Source organism: Orycteropus afer, unplaced genomic scaffold (assembly GCF_000298275.1).
Source record: "Orycteropus afer afer isolate SDZICR_OR568_19922 unplaced genomic scaffold, OryAfe1.0 scaffold00637, whole genome shotgun sequence".
Classification (NCBI taxonomy): Eukaryota; Metazoa; Chordata; class Mammalia; order Tubulidentata; family Orycteropodidae; genus Orycteropus; species Orycteropus afer.
This window is the reverse complement of record NW_006922224.1, coordinates 634,345-659,460: the sequence shown is the minus strand read 5'-3', so window position 1 is coordinate 659,460 and position 25,116 is coordinate 634,345. Positions and strand designations below refer to the sequence as shown.

At 43.6% G+C, this 25,116-nt stretch overlaps 1 protein-coding gene across 1 annotated transcript in view; it reads left to right on the top strand.

The window, feature by feature from the left end:
* PGM5 (phosphoglucomutase 5) overlaps positions 1–25,116 on the top strand; it is a 229,562-nt gene that overhangs the window by 196,229 nt on the left and 8,217 nt on the right. The window contains exon 10 of the mRNA XM_007956572.2: positions 19,030–19,164. Coding sequence (XP_007954763.1) covers positions 19,030–19,164 — 135 coding nt within the window. The remainder of the gene's footprint in view (positions 1–19,029; positions 19,165–25,116) is intronic.

Here is a 25,116-nt window from a genome sequence, read left to right as displayed (position 1 = left end):
AACAGTGTACAAAGTCCCAAGGTTTCTATACTTTTGTTAACACCTGTCATTAGTTCTCTTTTTGATTCTAGAATGCTGTTATTTTTAAATATCCTACTTAGGAGTAAAGGAGCTTTCATCTGCATAAAAACCAAAACCAAACTCATTGCCATTGAGTCAGTTCTGACTCATAGCAACTTCCATGTAGTTTCCAAGGCTGTAGATCTTTACAGAAGCAGACTGCCTCATCTTTTTTTCCACAGAGGGGCTGGTGGGTTCAAACCTTTGACCTTTTGGTTAGCAGACAAAAATCTTAACCACTATACCACCAGAGCTCCTTTTCATCTGTATAAGTGAGCCTCGTATTATAATGCCTCCATTTTTTTAGGGGGGCAGGTGGAGCTGGTCCTCTATATGTTCTATGGCATTGGAGTCAGACAGATGGGGCTGACAGCTGGCTTTGCCACTCTCTAGGTTTATTACTTTGGCTGTCTTACATCATCCCTCTGAACCTCAATGTGGGGACAGACAGGCTGATGATAATTACCAAATAGAGTCAGAGATAAGGTTAAAGAGGAAGTTCTGTCAAGCCCCAGGCATGATGGCTGGTTCCTAATGGATGCTCAAGAAAGATTACTTCCTTTCCATCACCAGAGTCTTTAACTCGACTGAGTTTGTGGCATCACTTTGAGAAAAGGAGGGATCTCTCCTATTCTCTCTTTCTCTCTGTGATAGTTGGGGTTGTGTGTCAACTTGTTGCTTCTCTAGAGAACCCAGCCTAACACACACTCTTTCTCTCTTACACACACACAATTAAGCCTAGATTTTCAAAACAATCTTCAGTATGCCTCAGGGTTAGAAAACATCCACCCAAATCTCCTATGTATTTTTTCCTTAAAACTATGTGCAGTAAAATGTGAGGTTCAGATCTATGAACTTCAGGTGGTCGGAGATCCAAAGTTACCACTTGTTTGGTCCAAATTCTCCCTAAGGAAGAAGTGTACCTGATAGACCTGATTTCATTTTCTTTTTAAAATTCTATTCTATTCTTGTTATTTACAGAAATTGTCTTTAAACACATCACTCCACCCCCAAAGTGTCCCATGCCCTTGCGGTGTCACCACACAGGGTGTGAGCAGGGATTAAGCACACAGACTTGAAGTCAGAAAGTCTTGGGTTTGAATCTTGCCTCCAAAACCTCCTTGCTGGGTGGGCTGAGGCAGGGTTATTCAACCTCTCTGTGGAGTGTTCTAGTCCTCACATTTGTGTGTTCTGTGGAGGGGGTGGTGGTGAATCTGCAGTGTATCCCAGTGTCCATTATAGGTCATTAGTAATTTCTAGGCATTGAATTTATGGTTCGTAAGATGTGTGTAGGAGTCCCCGGGTGGTACAAATGGTTAATGTGCTTGGCTGCTAACTGGTTGGAGGTCTGAGTCTACCCAGAGGTGCTGTGGAAAAAAAGCCTGATGATCCTCTCAAAAAAGCAGGAAAAACCCTATGGAATAGGGAGTACAGTTACAGATCCTTGTTGTTGTTGTTGTTATGTGCCCTTGAGTCGGACCCGACTCATAGCGACTCCTCCTTAGGTTTCCAAGGCAGTATCACTATGGAAGTAGATTGCCCCATCTGCCTTCCGAGGAGTCGCTGGTGGGTTTGAACTGCCAGCCTTCTGGTTAGCAGTCAAGTGCTTTAGGTACTATGCTACCAGAGCTCCCCAGATCCTTCTTAGCCATAACCAAACACCTTGTGGGATTAGTTTTCTGACTGTAGTCTCATAGGACACCTCATCCAGCTGGCATAGCATAGTTCATAAAGTTATATTCTTCATCCTAGTCTGGTGAGTAGTGTCTGGGGTCTTAAGAGCTTCTGGGTACCTATCTAAGATGCAGCTGTTGGTCTCTACTCATCTGGAGCAAAAGAGACAGGAGGAAACAAAAGATTCAAAATCCTATGGAACACAGCTCTACTCTAACACACACAGCGTCACCATGAGTCGGCATTGACTGGAAGGCCACTGGTGGTTGCTCGTTACATATCCACTAAGAAAAAGCAAAACAAACAAACAAACAAACAAAAAAAAACAAATTCACTGCTATTGAGTTGATTTTAACTCATAGCAACCCCCATGAGTTTCTGAGGCCAGAAATCTTTACAGAAGTAGATCTCCCCATCTTCCTTCTGTGGAGCAGCTGGTAGGTTTGAACTGCTGACCTTCCAGTTAGCAGTTAAGTGCTGTATCCACTACACCACCAGAGCTCATTATTTATCCACCAGGAGAGTCAAATGTGATAATACCTGTAAAGTCCTGGCACATAATAAACACTAGAAAATGTTTAAGTAAAATGGATTATATTAGAAGAGCATTCAGTTCCAAGAAAGAAAGATTTATGGTGTTTAATGATCAGAAAAGCAGGGGAAAACGTACAGCTTTTCAGGGTATCATATATGAGAAGGGCCCTTCAGTTTCTGAGTCAGCTGTAAATTGATTCAAACTCACATCCCGTCCCTGCCTCCCTGACCCCACTCTGCTTCAGAAAGGAAAAGGTTTGTTTAGGCAGCTCAGACTCCTCTTTGTCCTTGATGTGGGGTCAGAGTCAGGAAACAGACCATGGAAAAAGAAAGCTGTTTTACTTTGTACATCTCTAGAGATAAGGTACAGTACTTCTCCATCCAAGATGAAATTAGAATCCTGTTCTGGTGATAAGCTACTGCCCGAGCCCCATTCCCATGGAAATGTTTAGCATAGTCTGTCCTGCCTTGGAGACCCTGTGGGGGCATTCAAGGAGCAAGAAGGAAACCCCCCCAATACACACACCCGAATTCCCAGAGACCTCCCTGGCCTCCCTGTATCCTGTCAAGCCCCATGGGATTTATAAGGTCTGCCTCCATGTTCCCGATATTTTGTGACCTTGGATGACATGAGAAAAGTTGATGTGTGCCTTCCATTCAACATGGCTGAGAGATTCTGTTAATTTCAGAAATAGTAATGTAATGAGGCATGGCCCAACAACTGTCTTTCTGCCTTCCGTCTGCCCATGAGGATATGTCACTGTTTATTTTCAGGTAAAATGTAGTCACAGGAGTGATAGATGCTGGCTTCTCCCAATATTAGCGTGAAGATAAGCCATTAGCTACTATGAGAGTAGGGGGGCAATTGTACATAATTGCTGTCCACTTAAAACCAAACCAAACCACTGCCATCAAGTTTTCTTACTTGTAGCAACTTCTTCCAATTAAAGAGGTTTCCAATTTATGCCTTGCAAAGAGGTGGGTAGTCACTGAGTGATACAAATGGTTAAGTGCTTGGCCACTAACTGAGAGGCTGACAATTTGAATCCACCAGAGGTGCCTTGGAAGAAAGGATTGGCAGCCTGCTTACAAATAGCTACACACAGCCATTGAAAACCTTACGGAACACAGTTCTACTCTGAAAGACATGGCATCACCATGAGTCAGAGTTAACTCGATGGCAGCTGGTCTGGGTCTTGGTTTTAAAGAGGTGAGTAAGATGAGGAAAAATTAAGTGACCCCACAAGGCCAGAAGAATGCCCCCTCTTTCTCTGAGGGTGAATTCACTATACAAACTTCAAGAGTTTTCATTGTGCAAGGCACTATAAGAACCTCTGAATTTCATGGTGCTCCTTTCTCTTTGCTGCTGATATCAAAGGGAACATTATTAGTACCCCACTTACCCCCTACCATTACCTCCTTCTCAATTCCTATGGTAGTTGTTGGCTGCTGATGAGTTAACCCCGGCTCATAGTGCCCCTGTGCGTGATGGAACAGAACACTGCCCAGTCATGCATTCCCATGGTGGGCTTTGAATTGGTCCATTGTGATCCAAGGATTTTCATTGGCTGATTTTCAGAAGCAGATCACCAGACTTTTCTTCCTGAAGCCCTAGGCCTGGGATCTCCCCTTCAGCTCCCTGCTCTGATGGAAGAAATATTCCAGTCCTGGTCTGTGAAGGAAGGACAACATGATGAAATGGCAGCAATACTGAAAAAGGCAGCAACACTCTGAAATGGCATATTGCTATCATGCTATCATGCTGGGCCTCAATACTGAACTAGGCCTTGTATTGTGAAAATTAGCTTTGAAACGAGAAGCGTTGGCACTCCAGGAGCAAAGTGCAAGCAAACTGAGCCTCTTATTATGACTTGTTCATCTCTTGTATTTTTATTTAATATTAAAAACCAAAAAAGCAAACTCACTACCATTTAGTCAGTTCTGACTCCCATTGGGTTTACAAGGTGTAAATCTTTATGGAAGCAGACTGCCCCATCTCTCATCCATAGAGCAGCTGGTGGGTTTGACCCCCAATATTTTGGTTATCAACCAAATGCCTTAACCCCTATACTATCAGAGCTCCTTATTTAGTATTAACAAGCCCCCAAATCATGAAAGTCTTCCAGTGCTGAAGTCAACTGCAAGTAGCATCTCAGGTGATACTAAAAAATCTGATGTAAATAAATGCAGACCAATTAGTTGATGTGGGAATTTAATCCCGTTTGATGAGTCAGCCTAACTGAGTGTGTTAATACCTCTGCAGGTTATGCAGGCTGTGGACACCAGGCTTCTAACTGGTTTGAATTAGTTCAGTTATGTTTGACAAAGTGAAATCAGAACAGACCTGAATTTTGAAAATTTGGATGATCCACATTGATAAACAGAGTGGGAAAAAGTATGGGTCAAGGCCTGGAATGAGAGACTTAGAAGAGGCATAGTGAGCCCTCTCAGGAGCCTGATGCCGGAGATTGGATTATTGCCAGGGCTGTGGAGAGCAACACACATTCAAAGTGGTGTGGTTGGCTGCTATCTTTGAGCTGGGAACTGTGTTCCTGACTCTGCTTGTCAAGAGATTTGGTTGCTATGCAACATGCATGCTACTCTAGTTTTGTAAGAAGGAGATTAAGTTTCTAGCAGGGTGATGACCAAAAATTTTCCCACTCTGTTTACCATTCTGGTTCACCCTTATTTTACAGATTTGGATCTGTGCTGGTGTTGCTTTCTGGCCATGACTGAACCAGGAAGAACTGGTTCAAAGCCCTGGTGGAAATATTTTGATGTAGTCCTCAACCAGCAAAAAAAGAACCGTCTGAAATGCCGCACTGAAGATGGATTTTGAAGGCGGTTTGCTTTTAATGTCATTTTAATATGCAGGGAGGCATCTACAGTTTTTATTTTCAGCATTTAGAAATATTTCTAAAAAGCGAATTGGTGATCTTGAAATCATACTTTATTTCCAGCGTGTATTTATCTTGGAGTTTGGGTGGTGCAAGTGGTTAGCACACTGACCTTAAGATTGGAGGTCCAAATTTACCTGGAGGCAGACTTGAACTACTTTCAAAACTACTGTTCGAACTACTATTCAATCTGCTTCCAAGAAATCAGCCATTGAAAACCCTGTGGAGCACAGTCTACTCTGACACACATGGGAGCACCATGAGTTGGAGTCAACTTGACAGCCACTGGTTGGTACCCATCTATGGTCACCAGTTACAGAGATGCTCATTGAGGCCACATCACCAGTGGTATTAGATGAAGGCAACTGCAGTGTCAACTAGAGAATCTGGGTCCCAGGACTGTGTTCCTCTCTGTTCCAAGTTAATGAGTCATGATGAAGCCTACAGCCTACAATGTTTATCACATTCTATCCAATGAATCAACTGATAGACTGTAGTAGTAGTAGCAGCCATTTATCATTGTCCCTATAATGTGTTCTTTACTGGAGTGTAGTTTGTGCATGTAGCCTGACCATAGAATTTGGTTAAGGAACCCTGTCAGTGCAACAGTCAAGCACTTGCTGGTAACCAAAATATTGGTGGTTCAAAACCACCCAGTGGTTCTGTGGGAGAAAGAGCTGGTGATCTTCTTCCATAAAAATTACACCCAAGAAAATGCTATGGGCCAGTTTTACTCTGTTACATGGGTTTACTATGAGTCGGAGTCATTTGATGATACCACCCACAACAATAAAATTTGGCTAATTCTGAAAATTGTTGTTGTTGTTAAGTGCCATTGAATCAGTTTCAACTCATAGCAACCCTACCTATCTACAACAAAATGGAATGTTGCCCAGTCCTGCTTCTCCTCACAATTGTTGCTATGCCTGAGCCCATTGTTCCAGCCACTGTGTCAACCCATCTCATTGAGGGTCTTCCTATTTTCCATTGACCTTCTACTTTACCAAGCATGATGTCCTTTTCCAGGGACTGATCCTTCCTGATAATGTGTCCAAAGTAAATGAGACAAAGTGTCACCATCCTTGCTTGTAAGGCGCATTCTGGCTGTACTTCTTCCAGGACAGATTTGTTTGTTCTTGTGGTAGTCCATGATGTATTCAATATTCTTTGCTAACATCATAATTCAAAGGCACCCATTCTTCTTTGGTCTTCTTTATTCATTATCTAGCTTTCATATGCATATGAGGTGATTGAAAAGACCATAGGTTGGGTCAGATGGACTTTAGTCTTAGTCTTCTGAAAGTTAGCACCTACAAATAGGCCTCTTAAATTGAGTAGCAGAAGTATTCAGGGAGTGGATGCTGTCGTGCCATGTGTACTGCAACTAAATCTGTATTTAAAAAATCCTTTTTCTTGTTGCAAACAATGATGTTGAAAAAAATCCCTGTAATAAAAATAAGTTCCTTTTTTGCCACATTAATACAATGTGGTGAAGACAGTTGAGGTCTGATTCATTCACATATTCATTCACCCAATGATATTTAGCAAACACCTAGTATAAACTAGCCACCTTGCTGGGTATTGAGGATACAACTGTGGACAGGACAGTGAGGTCCCTGGCCTGCTTAGAGGCCAGCAGAGAAGACACACTGATATTAGACAGAGAATTATGATAGCATTTACTGAACAGTATTCCACCAAAAGGATATCATTGGGAGAACTAACCTACACTTGTGGTGGTGGTTAGCTGCCATCGAATTGGCCCCTGACTCATGGTGACTCCAGTCACAACAGAACAAAATGCTGCCTGGTCCTGTACCATCCCCGTGATTGGTTGTGGATCATACCATTGTGAGTCATAGGTCTTCATTGGCTGATATTTGGAAGTGAGTTGCCGGGCCTATCTCCCTAGTCTGTCGTATCCACTGAAATCCATTCAGCATCATAGCAACACACTGATGATGATGGTGGCTGTGCATGGGGTGCACTGGCTGGGAGCTGAACCCAGGTCTTTCTCATGGAAAACAAAAATTCTGTCACTGAGCAGCTCTGGAAAGCTGTCTGTGGAAAAGGTGATATTTAAGCTGTACCATGAAGAATGAATGGAAGCTGGCTCAGTGGAACTCCCTTATCTGACAACATGATTTTCTTCAATCAAATGTGGATGTGCTGTTGTTTAGCTTTCCAGATAAAGAGCTGCTATTTCCTATAGGCATTCACACTCTCCGTGGACCTTATAATATTCACAATGGCCACTCTGAACTCCAGCGCCCATTCCACGGCCCTGGTAGTTGCTAAATGAAGATAATAGGGCTGTATGCTATAATAAATATGCCTCTTGTTAGGATACACTGGAAACTATGGGTTTCAAAAGGATTAATTTCTCATGGATGATTTTCCCATGATTGGCTTATTCATCCTTCTAGGACAAAATACAGATGCTGTACTTTATGATAACATTTTGGTTGCTTGCTTCTGGTCAGAGTTACATTAAGGTGAGTAGCTTCTCTTGAAGCTCATTCGTGGATTGCTTGAGGACGATCTTCTGCAGTGTCGGTGGCGGAGCTCTGTGAAGATGGGTAGTAGAATCTAAATATCTTGCCATGACATCACGGTTACTTCCTACTGAGGGCCACCAGGAAACCCTGATAGAAAAGGAAAAAGGAACCTAGGAAGGGGGGCCACCCCTGCACGTCTGGAGAAAGTGTATCTGAATGCAAAGTGTCCCAGAACTGAGGCTGATGTGCAAACAGGGATCAGCAGGCTTTTAGCAGTATCAAAAAATCAATCAATCAAATGGGGATATGGAATGCCTGAATCTAGTTCTGTTTTCTGGGATTTGATTGTTGGAATCAGGATAAGTGACAGCTTTTTTTTGGTTAATATTTATTCTTTTTTTAAATATATATTAACTTTTAATTGTGATTTGGGTAAAAATTTGAGTGACAAGCTTTTAAGCCTTCATCTTTAAGGGGTGTTCTCATTACACAGCAGAGTCCTTGGATAGCACAAATGGTTAAGCACATTACTGCTAACCAAAAGGTTGGTGGTTCGGATCTACCCAGGGGTACCATGGAAGACAGGACTGGCCATCTGCTTTCAAAAAAACAGCCATTGAAAAACTGATGGAGCACAGTTCTACTCTGACACACAGAATCAACTAATGATAACTTAGGAGCTCGGGTAGCGTAGTGCCTAAGGCATTTGACTGCTAACCAGAAGGCTGGGGGCTCAAACTCACCAGTCATTCCTTGGAAGGAAGGTTGGACAATCTACTTCTGTAGTGATACTGCCTCGGAAATCCAAGGAAGGGTCGCTATGAGTCGGGTCCAACTTGATGGCAGGTAACAACAACAACAACAATGATAACTCATTATCTACTGTGGTTTTGGCTAGATGGGTGCTTTCAAAGAGCATTTAAAAGCTATTTTGCCCTGTTTTCCTAGGTAGTTCTTTGTCATTGTTGGCCTTCAATGTACTAGTTGGTTGTAAGAAAGGCTAGATGGGGATACCTTGCAAGAGCAGGGCTGCCTGCTATGGCGGACAAGTGAGGACACTGCACAAAGGCACCAAGCCTGATGGGGGAGGTGAATGGAAGCCCAGGCAAGCCAGGAGGACAGATGCTTTTCTGCAGTGTGCCCTCCCAGAGAGGGCGCCTTTTTGTAATTCACCTAAGGGTACTATATGGATTAGTTGCTGCTCTGATCAACTGCTTTTGACTCTTGCTTGCAGCTAATTCTTTGACGTCAACAAAGAAAAATGGGTTTTCTAGGTCATTTTTCTTCACAGAGAGATATGTCCATTCAATCCAAATCTCTTGCTTTACAGATTGCATGCTTTCTTTGGTAAAATATGGTGCAGATGTTACACAGTGATATTTTCACCTTGAAGCTTTCCAGATAAACCACTGGGATTGCTTCTGGGAGATAAGATCTGATGAGGCTCAGACATGCCTGTGTGTGACTGTATGTGGGACATTGTACCAGAATGCAGGGTCGTGTGCTGTTTTTCCCTGGAATTCATCCTTAGTCAGTATTTGAGGAGCTCAGACACTGCCAAGTAACTGTTGGTAACGTACAGTTAGTTCCTCCTTCTCTGCCTGGCTGCAACATGGCCTGCAGTCTCCAAACCAACATCTGGCCGCTCTGCGTTCCTTTAGCAACTTGCCGGTCTCTCTGGACTGTTTACACAAGGGCTTTTTAAAAAATCAGCATTCACTTGTTATGTATTTATCAGATACCAGCTCTGTATGTGGCACTGTACCAGCTTTGGGTCCATACAAAACTTATGAGATGTATATAGTTCAAACATTTCACATGGATATCCACAGTTTCAACCTAAAATGATAACCCTGGAGTCAGACCTGATTCTACCACTCACCAGGTGTATTATGTGGATTGAGTTTTTTTACCTTACCCTTTTTTTGCCCTGGTGTCACAGTGGTTAAAGAGTTCGGCAGCTAATTGAAAGGTCAGTGGTTTGAACCTCAGGAGAAAGATGTGGCAGTTTGTTCCCTTAAGTATTTACAGCCTTGGAAATCCTATGAGGCAGTTCCTCTCTGTCCTACAGGGTTGCTATGAGTTGAAATTGACTAGATGGCAGTGGGTTGGGTTTTCTTGTCAGTAAAAGAAGGAAGTGACTGCATGACTCTAAGGTTATTCCTTAAGGAACTTAAGGGTCTCAGCTGACCAACTTTGAATGACTATTTTATTGCCAGAGAAGCCAGTTCAGTAGGAGATATGGAGACAATTAATGGTACAGTAAAACCTGTGAAAGCCAGACCTGTGTAAGGCAGAAACCTGTCAGAGAAGGAAAACTCAAATATTTTCCACTAAAATGAGCAATAGAGAGTGGTAAGACTGGCCCCTGTCAAAGGCAGAGAACATGTGAGACCTAGAAACCAAGGCAGTCATGTCAAGTTCTGGCTCTCTCAGGATTCACTGTAACACATCCATGAGTTTAACATGGTGATTTCAGAGGGCCTACCTTGGAGTCCCTGGGTCGTGCAAATGGTTGACGTGCTTAGCTGCTAACTGAAAGGTTGGAGGTTCAAGTCCACCCAGAGGCAGCACAGAAGAAAGGCCCTGGCAATCTGCTTCCAAAAAAATCAGCCACTGAAACTTGTATGAAATACAGTTGTACTCAGACACACATAAGATCACCACGCATTGGGGTTGACTTGGTGGCAACTGGCTTTTTTTTTTTCTTTATTTAACAAAGTTCTTAAAATAAAATTAATCTTAATTCTGCCTACCTTAAAAATAAATAAGTTTGTAGCATTGAACCACAAACTTTCAGTGTTTTATTTAGCAATCTTTTGCAAAATCTAGACGGTTGGAAAACCTGAGCATAGCACCATTTTTGTGAAAAATTTAACATGAGAAAAGTAATGTTTATATGGGGAAATGTGGTTAGTTACAAAGTGATTTCTAACTTTCAAAACACTTTTCAAACCCATTTTCTGATCTGACGCTCACAAACCCAATAAGCTAGGGTGTGTTATTTTTTGTAGTGGTTTTGTTTGTGTGTCAGCTTGCCTGGGCCTCATTGAGTGGCTGGGCAGCTGGTGGTAGTTATTCCCCATGATGAGACTGGCAATCAACTTCATGGTGGGATCTACCACAAGCAGCTGAGTAGCTGCCTTTGGGATGTGGTCTGCTTCCTGTATATAAGGAAAAGCCTTGGGAGTGGTCTCTAGTTTATGGTACGCTTGGACCCTGCATGTAGCCGTGGTGTTGTTCAGCAGCCTGCTATGCTCTGCCGACCTTGGGACTTACAATGGGCTTAAGTTAATGGCCTGCTGTGTGGTTTGGTAACATTGGGACTGTGCCTTTTTACTTGTCAACCTTGGGCTTCTCAGCTCAGCAGCTAGCGACTGTCTGAGTGAAGAAATGCCTCTAGCTCCAGTGGGCCAGGAGCAGGAGGCAGAGCTGGACCCCAAGGTTGAGGGGCTTTCACCCAACCCCTAGAGCCTAGCACTTTGAACTTGGACTTAAAGCCTCCAAATTGGAAGAATAAACTCCTGTTTGTTAAGGCCATCCCATTTGTGGTATGTTTCCTGTCAGAGTGGCACTAGGTAACCAGAACATTTTTCATGAGCTTTTTTGCACAACTTCAAACAGATTCTTCCCAGTTCCCTCATGGCTGAAGAAGCAAAACCAGAATGGACCCGAATTTGTATTTGGGTGAAGTATAATGATAAGTGGAACGGGAAAAATTACCGGTCGAAGCCCTGCTAGAAACTTAATCTCCCTTTTAGGAAACAAGGGGACTGTGCATGTTGCATAGCAACCAAATCTCCTGCCAGTTGGATTTTGAGCAGAATTGGAAACACAAGTGCCGTGCTCAAAGATGGCAGCTGATTGCAGCACTTTGAATGTGTGTGGCTCTCCGCAGTCCTGTCAATAATCCAGTATCATGCATCAGGCTCCTGGGAGGGCGCACTACTCCTTTTCCGAGTCTCCCATTTCAGGGCTCCGACCAGTAATTTTTCCTGTTCTGGTTATTGGCCCAGATCACTCAAACTTAAAAATTTCGTGTCTGTTCTGCTTTCACTTAACCAGTTTGAACCGGTCTGAAACCCTGCTTTGTAGGAGATTAAGGCTTAGAGGAAGGAACTCTGGTGGCTTAGTAGTTAATACATTCGGCTGCTAACCAAAAAGGTTGGTGGTTTGAATCCACCAGCTGCTCCATGAGAGAAAGATGAGGCAGTCTGCTTCCATAAAGATTTAAAGTCTTGGAAACCTTATGGGGGAATTTTACTCTGTCCTTTACAGTAGTTGGAATCCACTCGATGGCAGTGGGTTTAAGGCTCAGAGATGGTTCAGTGGTAGAATCTCACCTTCCATGCAGGCGACCTGGGTTTGAGGCCCAGCAAATGCACCTCCTGTGCAGTGGAGGCTGAATGGTTACTATGATTCTGAACAGGTTTCTGCAGAGCTCTTAATCTAACATAGACTAAGAAGAAAGGCCTGGCCATCTACTTCTGAAAATCAGCACTTTTGTTCACCCCCTTCCCCAGTTAACATGATCTTCTACAGAGGAGGGTGTCTTTGTCCCTCTTTTGAGCTTCTGATGTTGTGTCATCTTACACATCCCAGCTACAATGCTGCTGTAGCTGGGGAGGCATGACTTCCTTCACTTTTGCCCTGGGGATTCCTTAGGAGATGGGTCTAGAAACAGTGTCAGGTGGCTCAAAAGGGGACATTTCTAAGGGTTCTGCTGCTGCCCAGGTACCAGGAGGGGGTTCCAGGACTCAACAGGAAGTTTTATTAGCCCCCTCCCCCTTGTTAGGGCCCTCTTATGATCCCAGTCCAATGGTAGCATATTCATGAAACCTCAGACCTGGAGGGGATCTTCCTTCTGATCGCCTGTGTAGTCCAGTCTAGTCACTTTATAGATGAGGCAGGACACAGAGAGAAACGGGCTAAGGCCGTGCCTTCCAACTTTGCACATAAGAATCATGGGAGAGCTCTTAGCAACCGATGCCAAGCTCCACCCCGTTAGGTTAGCTCCCCATAACTGGGGTGAGAGGCAGGCCCATGGCTTTGTAGAGATCCCTGGCTGATTCCAGGGTGCAGTCATGTTTGCAAGCTAATGGGCTAATGAACGTGCCCCAGAGCATTTAGCTGGGGACAGAAACCATGATTTAATAACACTGTTTTTAGCTAAAGCTGGCCCTTGTCCTAAAAAGGAAGGATGACCAGATACAGTAGAGCAGCTTCTGCAATGATGATGTGCCAGGAGATTTCTGATTATTGATCTTTCACAGCAACCCTTCAAGGTGGATGTGTTAGTCCCAGTCCACAGATGAAGAGTATGAGTTCTCTTTTGGCCTGACAAAGTAATTGTCATCAAGTAGCCTGACTCACGGTGACCCCATGTGTCTCAGGGTAAAACTGGGCTCCATAGGATTTTTGGTGGCTGATTCTTCATAACTAGATCACCAGGCCTTTCTTCCAAGGCACTTGTGAGTGGACTCAGACCTCCAACCTTTTGGTTAGCAGCCAACAGTATTAAATGTTTGCACCACCCAGGGGATTCCATTTGGCTTGAGTTCTCACTGAATCTGGAAGGAGGCCTCCAGTGATTGCCTTTAGTGATGATTCCAGAATTCTCACTCCATTTGTTGAACATGCAGTGACTTCATTCAACAAGTCTTCATGGAGAGCCTACTGTGTGCCAGGACTTATTCTAGGATGTCTGGATAAGAGGAAATCCCTGGGTTGTCTAAACAGTTCATGTGCTTAGCTGCTAATCAGAAGGTTGCAGGTTCGAGTCCACCCAGAGGTGCATCAGAAGCAAGGCCTGGTGATCTACTTCTGAAAAATCAGCCATTGAAACCCTATGGAGTGCAATTCTACTCTGCCCACATGGAGGTGCCATGAGTCACAACTGATGTCACAGCAATTGGTATGTGGATGAGAGAGTGAACAAGGCATATACAAAGGCTATGCTGTCCCAGAGCTTGTAGGCCAAATAGATTACACAACAATTCCAACACATTAAGGTTGAGGCTGCCATGGGGACTTGCTTCATTCATTTGCATTGGGCCTTGTTTCTTCAAGAGGGTTTGTGGCAGTGAAAACACACATAATGAAGTTGTTAGACTATAAATAAGAAACAGAAATCAGGACAAGGGAAGATATAAATAATAAAAGAGTCAAGAGCAGAAGAAGAGAAACTCAGTTACATAAGCCATAAGGATCCACTTGGGCTGAACCTCAAATTTGGCATCAAGTGTCCTGGAAGCCATATTGAAAAGGAAAATATGGTTAGTTACCAAGTTCTCATTGTCAGAAACAAAACAAAACAAAAGCTGTTCCTTAGGAAAGAAAAGGCTTTAATGTTCTTAGTGTGACTGCAAAGATGGACTTTATGAAGCAGTGCTAAAAACTTAAGCAAGGATATGAAACTGAAATGCAATTTATAAATTCATTTCTGTCAGGAGTGGGTGGACAGAAGTTAAATAGATTTGATCCAAGCAGAGTCTAGATGAATCTAGGGCTAGAGCCTGGAATACCTTCAGGAGCAGATAGATTGGATACCCTTATAACAACTTCATAAACATGATTTCTGTACTGGGCTTTTGATAAGACTGATACTTACACTTTTGTTTTCTGGCACAGGCCTGAAGGATAAGTATTCTGTGTTGTGGATAAAGGGATTGTTTATACTTGAGGTAAACAAACTTTTTCTGTAGAGGGACAGATAGTAAATATTTTAGGCTTTAGGGCCAGTCTATGTCACAATGATTTAACTCAACCATTGTAACACAAAAGCTGTCACAGATGATACATAAGTGAATGGACATGGTCATGTGCTGATAAGACTTTACTTGCAAAGCAGGCAGCAGGCAAGGTTTGGCCCATGGGCCTTAGTTTGCCAACCCCTGGTTTAACCTGAAAAATCAAAAAAGCAAACTGCATTATAGTCATTCTTTTGTTGAAATGATGGCACAGTTAGAAACTTGGTGGCTTTGGCTTCAGGACTCAATTGATTATAGGTGAGGATACATGGAGAGAACAGGGCTCATGTTAGAGTTGCAGATTCAATCTGTTCCTTTGAGGAACACATAGATCCAGGAGCAATGTGAGATGGCCCCTCCCATATCATAGTGATGCTCAACAAAGGTGGTGCTGGGATGCTGGCAGCTCAGAGTGAGGAGAAGGAGGTTGTGATGTTCCCTACCTGGAGGGCAGTGGGAACTCTCTACTCCAGCTTCATGGTTGCTTCCCAGCAAAGGGAGAAGGTGATGTTGGATTATTTCCAATAGACTGATGTGTACTATTCACTCCTTCACTGTTGTTTAAGTGCAAAGTCGATTTTAGGCACCAGAGGTGGATCCTAACTCACCTTCTATGAGTGCAGCATGCAGTACAGCTGAAGATATCCCAACTATTCTCAGGAGAATATAGCATGATTGCATTATAAAATGGTTAAGCTCTTGACTTCTAACCGAAAGGTTGGTGGTTCGAACTTACCCAGAGGCACCTTAGAAGACAAGTCTGGCGATCTGCTTCCAGCAGGTCACAGCCTTGAAAACCCTATGGAGTGGTTCTACTATGCACACGTAGGGTCACCGTGAGTCGGAGTTGACTCAGTGGAAATGAACAACAACACCATGAGCAGATAACACATGTGGATGCTTTGTTATGGCCTGAATCCTTAAATACCTCTCACTGACCAGAAACTAATCCAGAAGGTTAACTGTGTAATGGCAGCTAAAGGGTTGAATTCAGGAGGTCCTTGGTAACATCAGAAGAGGTGGCTCTAAGTATTTGACATCTATGATAGGTGGTTCAGGGCCTCAGCCTTAGGTACTGCTTCAACCAAGTTATGGATGACCCTGTAGTCCTAAGCATCAAGTTATGTGCTGTGTGTTCTGCATAGAGTGACAGTGGAAATGTAGCAAACTCACTGCCGTGGAGTCGACTGACTCATAGCAACTGCTCCTTGGGTTTCCGAGGCAGTATCACTACAGAAGGAGATTGCCCAACCTTCCTTCTGAGGAGTGGCTGATGGGTTTGAATCACCAGCCTTCTGGTTAGCAGTCAAATGCTTTAGGCACTACACCACCAGATCTCTTTAAACAAAGATAGCAGCTCCAAAAGAGTTTTCAGAAATCGGGCTGTGGACACAGTTGTATTTTCCCTGGGGCTTCATGGTCAGTTTGAACGTGGTTCAGTGTATAATACTTTCTGGAAAGTAGGTTAATTGGGCCATTTATCCCTTCTGAATTGTTGGAACCATTCACCTCTCCTGCAGCCCAAGGTGGTTAATAGTCTCTGTTCATTGTTATTTTCTGCTGTAGGCATGTGAAGGGCAAGTCCTGGGTCTCATCCTCACATACTCAGGGCTCTGTACTACTCTAAAATGCTTACCCATGAACAAAAACTGGAAAATATACTACAAATACAGTTATTTATAGAGCAGATATATATACACACACATATAATATTTATATGACAATATATGAGGAGCCCTGGTGGTGCAATGGGTAGGTAGTGCTCGTCTAGTAACTGAAAAGTCATTGGTTTGAACCCTTCAGCCCCTCTGTGGGAAAAAGATGTGGCAGTCTGCTTCTGTAAAGATTTACAACGTTGGAAACCCTATGGGGAAGTTCTTCTCTGTCCTGTAGGGTCACTATGCATCAAACAATTTTGACTCAATGGCAATGGATTTGGCTTTTTGGTTTTATAGTAATATATAATATAGTATTATTCTATATAACATTTATATAGTGATATATTTAATATAATGTTATGTATAACATTTACATAGCAATATATATTTGTTTATATAGCATATATATGTGTGTGTGTGTGTATATATATATATATATATATATATATATATAACCCCACTGCCATTGGGGAGCTCTGGTAGCGTAGTGCCTAAGGCACTTGACTGCTAACCAGAAGGCTGCCAGTTCAAACCTACCAGGCACTCCTCAGAAGGAAGATGGGGCAATCTACTTCTGTAGTGATACTGCCTCGGAAACCCAAGGAGGGATCGGTATGAGTTGGGTCCAACTCGATGGCACATAAAAACAACAACCACAACAACACTGCCATTGAATCAATTCCGACTCATAGTGACCCCCATTGGGGTTCCAAGGCTGGAAATCTTTATAGAAGTAGATTGCCTCATCTTCCTCCTGCAGAGCACCTGGTGGGTTTGAACTGTCCACCTTCTGATTAGCAGCCAAATGCCTTACCCACTATGCCACCAGAGCTCCTTTACATGAAGAAGATTGCCCAACCTTCCTTCCGAGGAGTGGCTAGTGGGTTTGAACCGCCAGCCTTTTGGTTAGCAGTCAAATGCCTTAGGCACTATGCCACCAGAGCTCCCAACAGTACAGTAGAACCTCAAAAAGCTAGAAACTTTGTAAGGCAGAAATCTGTCAGAGAAGAAAACTCAAATATTTTCCACTAACAGAAAGTGATAGAAAAGTGCACCCTGTCAAAGGCGGAGAACTTGCGAGTCGCAGAAGAACAAGGCAGTCCTGTGGAGTTCCGGCTCCCACAGTTTTCACTGCAGTATAAAATACTGTGGCAAAGCCAGTGTCAGAGAGCACTTGGTTGCCCATGGGGAAGATGGCTCCCTTTTGTTAAGTAAATGGTGCCAGACATTGAGCCCTTCTCAGAAATTTTAAAGCTTTTTGTTTGGGGAGTGGAACAAATTATGCCTACAAACTTAAAAAGAAGAAAACCACCTGGATTGAATCACAGTACTACACAGCAGAGATCAATAGACAGGTGGGGGTAAGGACTTGGCGGTTGGATTTAGACAGCATGTGTACTATATTTTCAACAAGGGCAGGATTTGAGGCCAGAGAAAGTTCAAGAGTAAACTGCTTAGAGGAGCTGTCTGATACCCAAGTCACCGGAGACTTTTGTTTCTTCCAATGTAACAAGTGAGCAGACAGACAATTTTGCTCCCTCCCTTTCCTTCCCCTGCGCCTGCCCATGTGCTTATATATAAGCAATGACTTTATCAGTTGTCTTAGGAGAACACATTTCCTTCAACAGAAGGTTGCACTGTGACCCTGCGGTCATGCTTTTAAAACATTCCTGGCACTAAGGAGAAGAGCAGAGATGTACTGAGCCAAAAATGAATGAAAAGAGAAGACTTAATACTGGGTAGCCGGGAGGTACAGCCACAGCTCTAACCCCTTCTCATCCTGTTGCCAGATGTTAGGGACAAAATGACCTGAAAGCATGCAGATATACTCAGGAATCCTCCAAAGCAACTGAGGCTCCATCCTGAGCCCTTCATATAGCTTTCATTTCTACTAGAGGGACCTGGGAATGATGAAAGAAACAAAGAGAAGTGGAACAGAAAGCTAAGTCTAACCTCACTTGTGGGTCTGCTTACCATGGGTAATTTGTGTCACTGTGATAGATAAATTGCCTGTCCCCATTGGTCCAGCTGGTTTTTAAGGAATGAACTTTGGCCCCACAGACATTTATTACTATCACTCTACCTCTTTCTGGTTCCCATAGTATCAGACCAAGAGAACCTGAGTGTCTGCTCATGGCTTTGCTCCTAACCCTTCCCCAACATTAACCACAAAGCACTAGAAATAGAGTAAAGAGACAGATGGATAACCTTAAGTAGCTTCTCAAGTCACCACACTGTCCTATTTGGGAGAGTGTTCAGAGCTAATTATACAGTGCAATGACCCTGATTGCTTTTAGTTCATAGAAACATGCTGATTTCCCTGTTGTTGGTTGTCATTGAATCAACTTCAAACATGGTGAGCCCGTGTACAATGGAATGAAACGTTCCATGGTCCTGTGCCATCTTCACGATCACTGAGTCCATTGTTGTGACAGTTGTGTGGTGCCTTCCAACTTAGAGGACTCATTGTCCAGCACTCTATTGGATGATTTTCTGTTGTGATGCACAGGTTTTCATTGACTACTTTTCAGAAGTAGATCTCCAGGCCTTTTTTAATCTGTCTTAGTCTGGAAGCTTCACTGAAACCTGCCCACCCTGGGTAACCCTGATGGTATTTGAAAAACTGGTGGCTTAGCTTCTAGCATCACAGCAACACGCAAGCCACTACAGCACAACTGACAGATTTCCACAGTAGGCATTAATGTTACCTATTTGTTAGTGTGGGAGTTCTAGTGGCATAGTGTCTAAGGCATTTGACTGCTAACCAGAACTCTGGCAGTTCAAACTCACCAGCTACTCCTTGGAAGGAAGATTGGGCAATTTACTTCTGCAGAGATACCACCTCGGTAACCCAAGGAGGGGTCATTGTGAGTCTAATTGACTTGATGGCAGTGAGTTTGGTTTTTCGGTTTTTTTATTCGTCTGTTCACGGATCCGTTCTCCATGTTCTTGGTCACAGGGCCTGAGGATCATTTTCTCTGATGCATCACGGCTCATCTTCCGGCTCAGTTCATCCAGTGGTGTACGGGCCACCATCCGGCTGTATGCAGAGAGCTATGAGCGGGATCCCAGCAGCCATGACCAGGAGCCACAGGTACCAAAGTAGAGCAGGCTCCCTGCTCTGCTTGTTTTGTTGCTCTGGCAACTTATTTACTCATTTTTGTTTTTTTATTTTTAAAATTTTACAAAAATATTTCAGGTACAATGATAGTCTTTGTTAAGCATTCAAAAAATGTCTGATTATGATATTTCTATATATGTATTTTTATGTGCTGTAAGAATGTCCATATAAATAGAACTAACAGGGGGCAAAGTTATGATAACTTCTTAGCCATAGTCAATCAACCTTAGGGAGCAAATTGTTGGGCCTATGGCCTTAGGACCATGGTTATAGGGGACATCAAGCTCAAGTGGCCATCTAGATGCAACAATTGGTCTCTCCTCATCTGGAGCAAAAAAGAATGAATAAAACCAAAGTCACATGGAAACAATTAGTCCAAGGGACCAGAAAACCATATGAATTGTAGCCTATATGACCAAGAGACCAGAAGAACTAGGTGGTACCCAGCTACCACTGTCAACCACTTGGAAAGGGATCAGTGTAGGAGATTCTGGATAGAGTGGGAAAACAATGTGGAACAAAACTCAAAATCATGAAAGAAAAAAAAAAAAAGACCAAGTTTCCTGGTCTGATAGAGCCTGGTGAGACCCCTGAGACTATGGTCCCTAGTTACCCTTCAGGTCTGGAATTGAACTCACTCCCATGCCTTCCAGCCAAACAATAGACAGGCATATGGGGTGAACATTTACATCAGGTAGACACGCTCCTTATAAGAACAATCAATCATGGGAGAACAGAAGAGCAGTATTTGCATAGGAAGATAGTTCAGGGGGAAGGAATGCATAGGAAAGAAGGACACGGAGAAGAGGTAACTACAGGGAAGAAGTGGAAAGAAGGCTGTTACATTGTGGGGATTGCAGACAATGTCATGAAACAAATCTGTATGAACTCTGGTTTTGGAAAATGAATTTGCTCTGTAAACTTTCACCCAAATTGCAATAAAAATTAAAAAGAAAAGATATGTCTGATTAGCTGACAGATGTTCTCATGTCCCAGATTTATAGCAGAGCCTATGCTCAGAGGGAAAGAGGCTTTTATTCTTTTATTTTCTTTTTATTTCAGTGATTTCAGTGAAAGTTTACAGAACAAATTGGTTTTCCATTCAATAATTCATACACATTTTGATTTGTGATATTCATTGTAATCCCCACAATGTAATAGCTCTCTTCTCACTTCCTCTCTGTGGTTTCCTTTCCCTATGTCCATTTTTTCCTACATATTCCCACCCTCTGAGTTTTCTTCTAACACAAATGCTACCCTTTTGATCCTCTATGGTTGATTGTTCTGAGGAGTGCATACCTACCTGGTGTTATTATCTGTTGTTTGGTTGAAAATTGAGTCACAAGGGTGAGTTCGGTTCCAGGCCTGAAAGGTGTCTAAGGGCCATAGTCTCAGGGGTTCCACCAGTCTCTATCAGACAAGTAAGCCTGGTCGTTTTTATGATTTTGAGTTTTTTCCCACATTTTTCTCCCATTCTATCTAGGATCCCTTTCAAAACAATCAGCAGTGGTAGCTGGGCACCATCTAGTTCTCCTGGCCTTACGGTTGTGGAGGCTGGGGTTCATGTGGTCCACCTGTCCTTTGATTTTCTTCACTTTTCTTTGCTCTGAATGGGGAGGGACCATTAGTTGCACCTTAGATGGATGCTCACTTGCCAAAGTAGTTTGTAGAACATTGCCTTTGGGGACTATGTTATGCCCCATTGACCTTGGCAATCTTTGAGACTATATTCCTAAGCCCCCATGCCCAATGACTCATTCCCTCAATGTTAGTTTGGTTATGACTAAGAAGTTCTCTGGTGGTGTAGTGTCTAAGGCATCTGACTGCTAACCAGAAGGCTGATGGTTCAGACCCACCAGCCACACCTCAGAAGGAAGGTTGGGCAATCAACTTCCATAGTGATACTGCCTCGGAAACCCAAGGAGGGGTTGCTATGAGTCGGGTCCAAATCGATGTCAAATAACAAGAAGTTCTCATAACTTTGCACTGTATGCTCTATTATATTCATGGGTATATTTGCAGCACATAAAAAATACATATGTGGAAATGTTCTCTGTCAAATATATATATATATATTCATGGTTGTGGACCCATTCACCTCCCCACCCCTGTTCAGCTTATGTGTCTATCTATGCATGAACTTGTAGATTACTGTTAATACTGTTATTGTAGGATTGTATATGTTATAGTATTTACTTCTGCTGCCTTTAACTCTTGGGCTCCTCCAGCATCTTCCTTTGCACTGTGCTGAGTTAGAGAGTTCCCATGGGCCTGGACATTCTGGAAAAAATGTTGATAAACCTCCCTCTAAAGAATAGGCTTAGGATGACAGCAAGCAAATTGAATGTATGCATTGTAGCATTTGAAACAACACTTGTTCCCCAGCAAATATAATGAGTTGAGGTCAACTTTTCCCAAACTGCTTGCCTCTCTTGATTGTTCTGCACTTTGCTAATTAGGGTGACATCCATCAAGATATACTGATAGGATAAAGAAATTTTGAGTTAAACAGGTTTAAGCTGATCACTCTCCTTGGAACCTTGACCATGCTCAGATTTCCAGGTGTTTGGAAAACTCTGGGTTGGACCATGGCCATTGAGGAGCCAATATAGACACTGTTTTATGAGTCCTCTCTGAGATGGTGGCAGAGTCCACCATGAGGGGAGGTGCCATGGTAACCTGAAGTTCAGATAAGGGAGGACATTGACAAGCTGAGACTGCTTGTATTTGGTAAAGACCTTTCATGTTTCAATAACAGTGCTAATTAAGAACTCATTTTGTTTAGCTGATAGCTGCCATCTAGTTGACCCCTGACTCGGGGTGACATCATGCACAATGGATCATTGTGACCCACAGGGTTTTTGTTGGCTGATAGAAGTAAATCACCAGGCCCTCTTCCTAGTCTGTTTTGGTCCAGAAGCTCTGCTGAAACCTGTTCAGCATGATAGCAACACACAAGCCCCCACTGACGGATGGGTGGTGGCTGCACATGAGTTTCATTGGTCAGAAATCGGACCCAGGTCTCCTGTATGGAAGGCAAGAATTCTACCACTGAACCACCATTACCAGACCAAACTGGGGTTTCTGAGGCTGTAAATCATCCTTGAAGTAGATGGCCCTGTCTTTCTTCTGTGGAGTGGCTTGTGGGTTTGAACCACTGACCTTCTGGTTAGCAGCCAAATGCCTTATGCACTATGCCACCAGAGTTCTTTTAGAAAATATTAAACAGCACAACCATAAGCCTTCCCATTCCCATATTTACTAAATCTCCAGGCAACTCTGATTAACCCAGAAAGGACCCACTATGAGCTATACTGCTGGCTTCCCTGTCTCCTTGGTCTTTACTTCAGTCTGGGTTTAGAAGCAGGATCCTTGATGAGAAGATTCCTTGAGATGAGAACATTGATTGCAGCTGCAACATTTCTTTTGGGGAGCAGGAGAGAAGCAGAGGTAGAGAGGCAGTGGTGGCTCAGTGGTAGGATTCTCCCCTTCCATACAGGAGTCCTGGGTTCAATTCCCAGTCAGTGAACCTCACGGGCAACCCCACACCCGTCGTCTGTCAGTAGAAGCTTGTGTGCTGCTGTGATGCTGAGCAGGTTTCAGTGGAGCTTCCAGACTAAGACAGACTAGGGAGAAAGGCCTGGAGATCGACTTCTGAAAATCAGCCAATGCAAATCCTGTAGATCATGATGGTGCATCTGCAACTGGTCACGGGGATGGTGCAGGACTGGGCAATGCTTTGTTCCACTGAACATGGGGTGGCCATGAGTTGGGGCGACTCCATGGCAACTAACATCAACAAGAGAAGCAGAAGCGCTGGCGGCCCCTCATTCGATTATTTGCTGTGGGCATACCATGGGTGGGATGAGAAACCTGGACAGAGTTTCTATCTTTGTCAATAGTGTTTTTTTTCACAGTATCTTTCTTTGGAGAATCTTAAGGAACTTCATAAAATGGTGACAGATCCACAGACCTGACTCAGTAAGATCTGTCTGGGGTCACAGCATCCCAGGTGGGGAGCTGGAGGCCTAGTAGGCCGAGAATTGGTGTCAGGGTCCCTGGCACAGGGTGTGGTCCTTTCTTCTCAGGATTGCAGCCTCTCTATGCAGGGTGGGACCGTGCTCTGCCAACATAGCTACTTAGTGAGTGCAAGTCACCCAAGATAGTACTGCATCATGCAAGGATGAGAGGCTTATCCTCTCTTTCCATATGAAGCTTGCTCTGTCCTTTTCTTGTTGGGCAGGGAGATGATAGAATGGGCTGGAAGTCCAGAGCAACATTCGGGGAGAGGAATGATGGCCTGACCTCCCAACATGACTCATTCTGGCTCCAGTCTATTTTCTCCTCAACACTTTTTTTCCCCATTTATACAGGGTAAGCCCTGATGATATTTGCTTATTTTTATTTACTGACCACACTGACTGCAGGAATAGAAGTGTGTGATAACAATCCAGTCATTTATGAATCTCTCAGTAAGGTAATCTACAAAAGCAAAGTGATGCCACTGTTTTCTTAAGACTTCTTTTAAGACTGAAAGCCTCCATTAAATAGATAGATAGATAGATAATAAATAAATCGAAATCCTCCCATCAAGTAGACTCTGACTCATGGTGCCTTCATTTGAGTCAGAGAAGAGCTGTGCTCATAAGGTTTTCAACGGCTGAGTTTTTGGAATTAGATCATCAGAGCTTTCTTCTGAGGCACCTGGGTGGGCTCAAATCACCATTTGGTGAGCAGCCGAGCAGGGTAGCTAACTGTGTGCACCACGCAGGGACTCCAGACGCCTCCACAGAGCTGCTCTTGGAGGGTCAAAGGTATACTTCAATTCCTGCATAAAGAAAACATAAATAATGTACGTTTTAGTTCTCGTGAGTGTGTATTTTCCACTGCTCAGTAGAATGTTTGGAGGATCCCTTCATTGATGTCCTCTGACATGAATATTCCCACCCTCCTGATCACCACCAAAGTCTTCCCAGAAGAAATCTCTGAGGATTTAGCAGACCATCTAGCAAAATATTCTGTGTATTGAAATAGATCAGTTACCAGTTGCCATCAAGTCGGTTCCAGCTCCTGACACCCCTATGTGTGTCGGAGTGGGCCTGTGCTCTGTGGGGTTTTCAGTGGCTGATGTTTCAGAAGTAGATCACCAGACCTTTCTTCTGAGGAGACTCTGAGTGGATTGGAACATCCGGCCTTTCAGTTAGCAGCTGAGCTTGTTAACTCCACCGTCCAGGGATGCCGTTGAAATTGAGCTCCTTATTAAAATACCCTAATGATTGGCTCAACAATTGAAGCCCTGCTGCATAATACATTTAAGTCTGGATCTAATTGAAAGTAAGATTTAAAAAGAAACCTAAACCTCTAAGGAAAGGGAGGCCAATTCTCTGAGCAGCCTGCCTGTCTCGGTGACTGCTGAATTCTGTTGGGCCTTAACATTTGAGCCCTTTGCGCCTCCTTACAGCTTGCTCTCTAAGGATCACCTGCTTCTGGTTCCGACAGCTCTGCAAGGAGAAGCCTTTGGTTAGCTGTTAGCAGAGATGAAAGATATGCCTCAAGGTGGCTAGTGTGCCTGCTGATCCAGGGCCTGGCAGAGAAAGATCTGCTTGAGTTGCTTTCTCAGAGAGAACCCTTTCCACCTCTTTAAAAAACCAACTGCCATCAAGTCATTCTGACTCAGACTGACCCTGTAGGATAGAGTAGAACTGCCCTGTAGGGTTTCCAAGGCTGTAAATCTCTACGGAAGCAGACTGTCTCATCTCTCCAGCAGAGTGGCTGCTGGGTTCAAACCAATTGACCTTTTTGCGTGGCAGCTGCATGCTTTAACCACAGCACCATCCACCTCTTTAGCTTGTTCTAACTCGCAAAGCCCTGTGGAGGCAGTGGTGGTTCAGGGTAGAATTCTTTCCTTCCATGCTGGACACCCAA